Below are 8272 nucleotides of genomic sequence, written 5' to 3' on the forward strand. Positions count from 1 at the left end.
TGCAACCGGGCCGGGCCCCAGGGAGCAGGAGCATGCGCACTGGGGAGCGGGGCCGGGCCGGGGGGACTGAGAACACCCCTGGGACCAGACGGGTCAGGAAGAGAGGGAAGGGAAGCGGTGCGAAAGGACGGGCAAGTGCTCTGGTTCTCTCCAGCCTGCACAAACCCGTGCTGGCCTGGAACGGCCCCAGTGCGGGCGCACCCGCAGGGGCCGTGCCCGCGCTGTGACCCTGAGCAGGGCGATGAGAGCTCGTACCAGCCCACTGCGGCAGCAATGTATGAAAACACTGTTTTTCCTTATATCCTTCTGCTGTGGATAATAGTAGAAGTTGTACTAAACCCCCAGAAATCTTGGATATCGAGAAAGGGTGTTGTGTGTGAGTGTTGGCAGTCTTCGTTGCCACACGCCGTCCGTTCCGAGCTGTGCGGCAGTGCCTACCCGTGACACGGCTTGTGCCTAATCGTGCTGCTCTCCCTGGAGGGTCCCTGGCGTGAGGACTGAGGCTGTTAACTGAGGCTGGAAATTAAAAACTTGCAAATCAGAATGAAAACCATATGAAATTGCATTTCCTGGTGTTTGAGGTGCCATTTCTGACAAAACTCCTGCAAATGTTTTCAGCATGCTAGAAGAAAACTGAATGGACAGTCACATCACAGAACTTTCAGATGTGAAATACACAGTTCTGTGTTGCAATTCCAAGAGAATCCTGAAAAAAAGCCTTTCAGCAGGCGTTGAATTTAAACGGATACTCAATAATTGTATGCTATGATCACTGTTACCATGTTTCCCAGACATTGTTTGGCACTTGAACGTGGGCCTGCACTGCATCTAAAGGATAGAAATTTCCCATTGCTACTACTAATGCTGTTTTTTCTAAAACCTTCTTTGAACTCCCAGAATAGGATCACCATTAATCCTGTAGAAAGATACTGTCATTTGTGTCACTTTGTCAGTGTTATATAGTTGATTAAACATTCAAACTCATTTTCAAGTTGCAATGATTTTTCATTTTTTTGCTAATGAAATAGCATATAAGCTTTGAATATTAAAATAATAAAAAGCAGCTTTCACTCATCTCCTATTGCTTTTGGTTTCAGGTTCAGAACACAGCCACTTGGGATAGGTTAAGCAGCACAGATGGCAGGTTAGGAATTACAAAAACTTCAGTACTTGCTCTACTCTCATGATGGGAAAATTGTTTTTCTCGTGTAAAAGGCTCTGTCTCTGCTAGGTCCCATCCTTGCAGATAAACCACTTTTTTATTGACATGACTTCAATCAGATGATCTCAAAGTGTTTTAAAGATCTAGACTTTGTTAACTCTGCAGTTTGCAGCGATTTACCTTACTACAGATTATAAAATTAGATAATGACAGATTACAAAATTCTTTGCATCATCATGTATGTCCAACAATTAAAGGAGAAAAATCAAGCAACATCATTAGTTAGCCTTCAAATTATACCTTGCTAGCATAGTCCTCTCAGAATAAATTAGGATGTGTAAGAAGGACACAGATGTGCATTTGTGAAAGGGAGATGGGAGTATGTTTTTATTTGTGAAACTCAGTTTTAAAAGGCTATATATCAAATTTCAGCAGCAGTGGGCCATGAAAAAAACTTCCTTTCCCCAGAGGACAATTAATGAGCTTATAGGAGAGCTGTTTTAAATCACATGACAAATACATCTTTAGAAGTAGAGAAAATAATTGAACAAGAAGAGAGTTCAGCAAATGTCTCAGGTACAGAAGAGTAGAAAGAATTCCAATAGTTGCTACCATATTCTGGAAACTTTCCTTTCTCCCCCCCACCTCTAGTATTTCATGTCTCTATCATTTATATTAGACTTTGTTTATTGTGGGGATTTTTGTTAATTTATTTTGATTCCTCTCAGGTCAGCTCAATACTTATTACCGAAATTCATTAATTTTCATTACTCATGTGACAGCATTGGCCCTCATTCAAGTCTGTAATCCCTTATTATTTCTCATGTGAAAATTGTGTTTGTTAACTTTAGCAAAGTGCTCTTCTGGAATGCCATCTAGTGGTTTTACTTAGGAAGACCAGCTTCTGTCTTGGTCAAGACTAAAAAATCCTTCAAAACCAAATAATAAAAGTATTTTTCACTTCTTAATTTTTCAAAATTTAAAATATTAATGTAATTATAGTAATAATAGTTGAGGGGGGGGAAATCCAATGCTAAAGAATGCAGTGAAAATAGTTTCTGGAGTGAATACCTTGGGAATACTGATTTTCTCTTCTATTGACCTACCCCCAAATGCCATTGTATAAAATATAAATTTGTAATTAATCCATTTATAATAATCATGTCACAAATAAACTTACAAGCCTAAAAACTATGAAAAAACAGCTACGACCAAGTATGCTGTGTAATGTAAGTAATGCATATACAAATGCTCATTAAACTGCAGATTTTTGTGATATAGCTACATTCCTGTCTTTAAACTTGCAGGAATGTTGCTAGTGGTCTTGAAAAAAACATCAGTAAAGGCAAACTTGCACAGGACCCTTAGATCTAGTTTGGATATTTTATTCAGGATAATAGATTAAATAATACAATTATTATTAAATAATAAATTATAAAAATAAATTATTAAATAATATATTAAATAATAAAATAATAATAAAAGATTAAATCTCTAAACATAAGCTTTCAAAAGAATCACAGAATATCTTGAGTTCCCAGATCACAGAATATTCTGAGTTGGAAGGGACCTGCAAGGGACCATCAAGTCCAGCTCTTAAAGGAACGGCCCATCCAGGGACTGAACCCACACCCTGGTGTGAGCTAATCTCAGTGCTTAACCACCCTGTGGCTGAAAAACATTTCCTAACAGCAAACTTAGACCCCTTGTGATACAGCTTCATGCTGTTCCCTTGGGTTCTGTCACTGGTCACCAGAGATGAGTCCCTGCTCTTCCACTTCCCCTTGTGAGAATGCTGAAGACCACAGTGAGGTCTCCCCTCAGTCTCCTCTGCTCCAGGCTGAACAGGTGACAGCCTGTCCACTGACCTCAGCCACTCCTCATATGGCTGCCCCTCAAGGCCCTTCACCAGCTTCACTGCCCTCCTTTGGACACTCTCCAAAAGCTCTTTATCTTTCTTGTGGTGCCCAAAACTGCCCCAGCACTCGAGCTGAGGCTGCCCTAGAGCAGAGCAGAGCAGAGCAGAGCAGAGCAATGCAGAGCAGAGTGGGACAATCCCATCCCTTGCCCAGCTGGCGATGCTGTGCCTGATGCACCCCAGGACAGGACTGGCCCTCCGGGTTGCCAGGGCACTGCTGGCTCACATTCAACTGGCCATTGACCAGCAGAAAAAGTCTCTTTCTGTGGCATTACTTTCCAGTATATCATTCCTGTATCTCAGGAATGTTGCTTTCCAGTATCTCAGTCTTTTGCTACCTCCAGGGTTGCCCCATCCCAGGTGCAGAATCCAGCACTTGTCTCTTTAACTTCCTATGCTGATGGCCCATCTCTGTAATCTGTTGAGATCTCTGTAATCTGTTGAGGTCTCTCCACCTGGCCTCTCTTCCTTCAAGGGAGCCAACAGCTCCTCCCTAAGTACTGTCATCAGCAAATTTACTGAGAATCCCTTCCTGTCCTGCATCTAAGTTGTTAATGAACATACTGAAGAGTATGGGGTGTCAGATGGAGCCCTGTGGGACCCAGCTGGTGACTGGTAGCCAGCCTGATGTCACCCCATTTCCTGCAACATGTAACACTCAAGATGTGAATCAACAATAGACCAATACAAGTCTACAGAATAGCCCCTTAAGATGCCAATGCCAAGGTTTGTGCCACAGGTGTTATGCCAAGTATGGTAACCTACCTGTTAACAAGAAACCTGCTGCAGCCATCAATCTGAGTAGCCGTCTTCTTTCTCCCCCTCACCTCTCCCATCTTCCCAGTACCTCCCGCAAGCCAGAAATAGTGTTTAGTTATGTGGGCAGTAGGGTCAGCCAGTTCAGGACAGGGATTCAGCTGAAACCTAAATCCTGTTCCTTTTGGGAAGCATTAGATCCCTCACTGCAGTATCTGCATGGCCATTAAGACCTTGTCAGGGGGTAGCAAAAATACACAGCCAAAGGTGGACAAAATCATCATACTTTTCTACAATTTGGATTTTGATTTCAAGTGGCCTATAATATCTGTATTTTTAACATAGAAAAACAGATTATAAAATCAACTCAGCATAAGACACAAGTACCCTGTTAATATAAAATGCAAAAAATTAAATAAACAAAAGGTTGTAGGAATGCCAGAAAGAATTTTCTTAAAACCATTTTTCCAAGAAATTGGCAGCAGCCTTTAGATTGCTAAATTAAGTGGACAAAATATATTTTAATGAAGTGATTATCTTTAATTTAAAGACAACTGTCAGTAACAATAGGTTAATAATTCATTTTTTCTTTTTACTTTTAAGAGGTTACATCATTTTGAAAATTATATTGGCCATCTCCACTGATTAGAAGGAGGTTCTTCAACTAGAGGCTCCCATGGTTTCCACTGTATCATTTTTCTTGCCAGGGACAGCTCATTTTCAGCCTGTTAATAAACACCATACACAAAGTCTTAAATATTATACAATTGCCAAAATATTAAATTACCTCTATGTCAGTTAATTACCTCAGTGATGTCACTATCTATTATGATCACAGACTACCACAAATTTGACCTATAAATATCGAAGGAACTGTATGCCTTTGGGGATTGTTTTTTAAAAAAAATCCCATCATCCCTAAATACCCAAACAGACATTCTGTTCAGAGAGACATTCCCAATGACAACTTCATGATATTTTCCACTTGGTTTGGACTACCCCCAGTATTATTCAATCCTCTCCTGCCCTTTTCACTGATTTAGACTCTGTAAGAAGCAATGAAGGTATACATGCATATCAGTAAGCATAATGCAAGAAACAGTTGTTAATTTCTTAGGTTTTAGTGAGGCCATCCCATCACTACATGACAATTTGTTATCAGGGGTTTTTCTTCTGTTTGACTGTATTGCAGCAAAGGAAGATAAACAAAACTTCCAATTTTCTGAACAAAAGTTCGGCCCAAGGAGCATTAAAAAACGCAGCTACATTTGCACTTCATCTCAAATTTCCCCTCTTTACCTGTACAATGACTTCTTCTATCTGACCACAGTTCAGTTTGTCCTGTAGTTTTTGCACATCAGACTCCTGTGTGTTCAAACACATACAATAAAATGTTTTAGTGAGTAGAAAGCCCATGAGAAGTATGAAAACAATAATTTAAACAGATTACACTCCAATCTTTCTCAGAACTACTATCAAATCAGCTGGTTTATATGATTTTACATTATTAAAGAAATCTCACACTCATTTGTTACTGAGAAGCAAACATCAAACCCTCAATGATAAATACAAAGAATGAATGCTATTTACTGAATCCAAAGAAGTATTAGCACATAAAGGCTTTAGTTTTTATCTTTAAAAAAAGTCTTGTTCTTAGATTTTTATAGAATTATATGCAAGCTTTCAATTATCACCTTAAATATACAATAACAGTATTGCAGAGTTTAATGTAACAAAAAGTTGTCTTAAATATTGAAGGTAAGGATTGTGCTAAGATACCACACTGGCAAGAGTACAAACTTTTTTTTGTGAAAGTATGTGAAAATTACCACTTTTCTATCTTTCAAAAAAAATATGTTTGCTTCTAATTTTCACAAAACATCAACAGGAAATTAACAATTCCTTTTCATATGCCATCAAAATATCCCAGTCAGTAACAAAAACAAACCTTGATACTTCAATTGTTTCTGAACTGATACCTGAAAGTTACACATGCACCTAAGAAACAGCCAGGCACTCCAAAAATCACTTTTCTCATCCTAGGAACTTTTTAATGTGCAGCATTAATGAATTAGCACTGTACTTACCTTTTTCACCAAATCAAATCGCTCATTTACAATCTGCTCAGTGTATTTCCTGTAAGCTGCATCTTTGGGAATGTTTTCCAGGACACCAAGGATTTTTGTGTACAGTATTCGCAGGCGCTGAAGTGATCACAAGACATGGTTAAAATACACAACTGCAATTATTTAACTTCTTGTCCTACCAAACTGGCTAAGCTACTATTTATACACAAAACATGGTATTCAATCCAGAAGTGTAAGATCAACTAATAATTAAGTCTGAGCCACTGAACTCCATCTTGGGTAAAGCAGGGATTTACCAGGACTGAAAAATTCCTGCTGTCACATTCCTCAAAGGGAAAAAAAAAATAAAAAAAACCAAAGTTTCAATCTGAACAGACTTGATGCTAAATGAAAAATAAAAAACAGTAAAGGCCATAAAGTGCTCTTAAAAAAAAAAAAGAAAAAAGAGGCAAATTCATATCTAACCCATCAGATACTGAAAATTTATCTGAGTAGATACAAAGAGATTATAATGGAGGGTTTTTTGTCACTTTTCCTCATGCTGGTGCAAAGTTGTGGGTAACAAACAGATTTAAATTAAACCTGAAACTTTTATTGCTGGATTTAAATGCAGGGATAAAGGACACATTATGGTGAATAAATTCACACTTTTGTACTGGGTAATTGTATCTACCTGACAAGGAATGGATGCACCATAGGAACAATAAGAAATAGAAGCAGAATACTAAAAGAAGTACAATGAAGAAAAAACAGGAAACAAAAAGAAGATTGGCAAAGAATCTGAACTTCAACTAAACCCTTGTCCAGTACTTTACTAAAATGTACTAAGTTCACCCAGAAGGCATCTGACAAGGCTCTAGAGCTAGAATAATTTCAACCAAACAGTAGTGATTTTTTCAAGGGTTCTTTTTACAGCATTCTTAAGTATTGGAGTCAAAGGCATTTTTGAAATACAATTGCTGTATAATAATAAATTTCAAGGTGAAGAACTTAAAAAAAAATTACTGAAGTTCTTTCAAAGCTAATGCCTCCTGAATAAGCACGATGTGACAAACATACTTACACTACTGAGCCTGAGGAGGTAAAAAGAAAGTCACATACTGCTACGAGAACCACCTAATGCAGTTTCTGAGTACCACTGAAGTGTTCCAATCTCAGCACTGCTTGCCATCCCAGGGCCTTGGTGTGGCTTTGCACATGGCTAGTCTCTGTCATCTAAGACTAGGCCAGCCCTTTAGTGTAAGTTATTTCAATACCTGCATACACAGCAAAGTAGCAAAAATCTTTTTGCCTGAGAAGCAGGAATTGTATTTATGAAGAACTGAATTTAAAGAGTTCTTTGTTTTGGCATTACTGATGAAAGAAGTCAAATATTGGTTCATAAAGATACTTACACTAGAGAAGTTTTGAAATCAGTGCATGCCACAAAAAGTACATGTGTAAAATAACTTATAACGACATGCTTTAAACCTTTATCACAGTGGACAATTTCAACTATTTCATTAAGCTGGCACCAGACTGAGATGTACTGCATACCTACACACGCAAACCCATCACAAAAACCTTAAGAGTTCACTGAGAGTTTCAATTACTATAAAACGAGATGTGTTACATACCTCATGAGGGTTCTCAACTACAGCCAATCCTACAAGACCAGTGGTCTGCAGAGAGAGCATAAACATACTTAACACACCTAAGCATCCATTTCCACACTAATTATTTTGTTTTGACTCAATATACACTGGACAGGGACCATCCCATGACACCGGCCTTACCTCCTGCCATATGCCCATTATCCCAGAGGTCCAGTGCTCCAAGAGGGAGCAGCTCACCTTATCAGAATCAGAAACATAAAATATCCTGAGCTGGAAGGGACCCATAAGGGTCATCCAGTCCAACTCCTGCCCTGCACAGCATCATTCCCAGGAGTCACACCATACGCTGAGAGCATCGTCCAAACACTTCCTGAATTCTGTCAGGCTGGTGCTGTGGCCACTGCCCTGGGGAGCCTGTTCAGTGCCCAAACACCCCCTGGGTGAAGAACCTTTTTCTAATATCCAACCTGAACCTCCCCTGACACAACTTCAGGCCATTCCCTCGGGTTCTGTCACTGGTCACCACAGAGATCAGTGTCTGCCCCTCTTCTTCCCCTCATGAGAAAACTGTAACTGCAATACGGTCTCCCCTCAGCCTCCTCTTCTCCAGGCTGAGCAGACCAATGACCTCAGCCGCTCCTCACAGGGCTTCCATTACAACCCCTTTAACATCATCGTTACCCTCCTCTGGATGGTCTCTAATAGCTTAGTATCTTTCTCAGACCGCGGCGATCAAACACTCAAGGTGAGGCCG

General features: G+C 39.6%; 1 protein-coding gene across 1 annotated transcript; it reads right to left on the reverse strand.

The window, feature by feature from the left end:
* Positions 1 to 4337: 4337 nt before the first annotated feature.
* NDUFA5 (NADH:ubiquinone oxidoreductase subunit A5) lies at positions 4338 to 7652 on the reverse strand. Its single transcript, XM_031056952.1, has 4 exons — positions 7540 to 7652; positions 5924 to 6040; positions 5136 to 5201; positions 4338 to 4561 (listed from the first exon to the last, which is right to left on the reverse strand). The coding sequence occupies exons 1-4, from the start codon at positions 7603 to 7605 to the stop codon at positions 4460 to 4462; spliced, it is 351 nt and encodes a 116-aa protein (XP_030912812.1). The 5' UTR covers positions 7606 to 7652; the 3' UTR covers positions 4338 to 4459.
* Positions 7653 to 8272: the final 620 nt, after the last annotated feature.

This window comes from Geospiza fortis, unplaced genomic scaffold, assembly GCF_000277835.1.
Source record: "Geospiza fortis unplaced genomic scaffold, GeoFor_1.0 scaffold195, whole genome shotgun sequence".
In the NCBI taxonomy this organism is placed as follows: Eukaryota; Metazoa; Chordata; class Aves; order Passeriformes; family Thraupidae; genus Geospiza; species Geospiza fortis.

Bases quoted from the DNA above. Each gene is read 5' to 3' on its own strand.
- NDUFA5 (XM_031056952.1), bottom strand. From the start codon at position 7,605: ATGTTTATGCTCTCTCTGCAGACCACTGGTCTTGTAGGATTGGCTGTA. The intron at 6,041-7,539 runs GTATGTAACACA...TGATCACTTCAG, and splicing joins TAGTTGAGAACCCTCATGAG to CGCCTGCGAATACTGTACAC. The intron at 4,562-5,135 runs GTAAAGAGGGGA...GTTTATTAACAG, and splicing joins TAGAAGAAGTCATTGTACAG to GCTGAAAATGAGCTGTCCCT.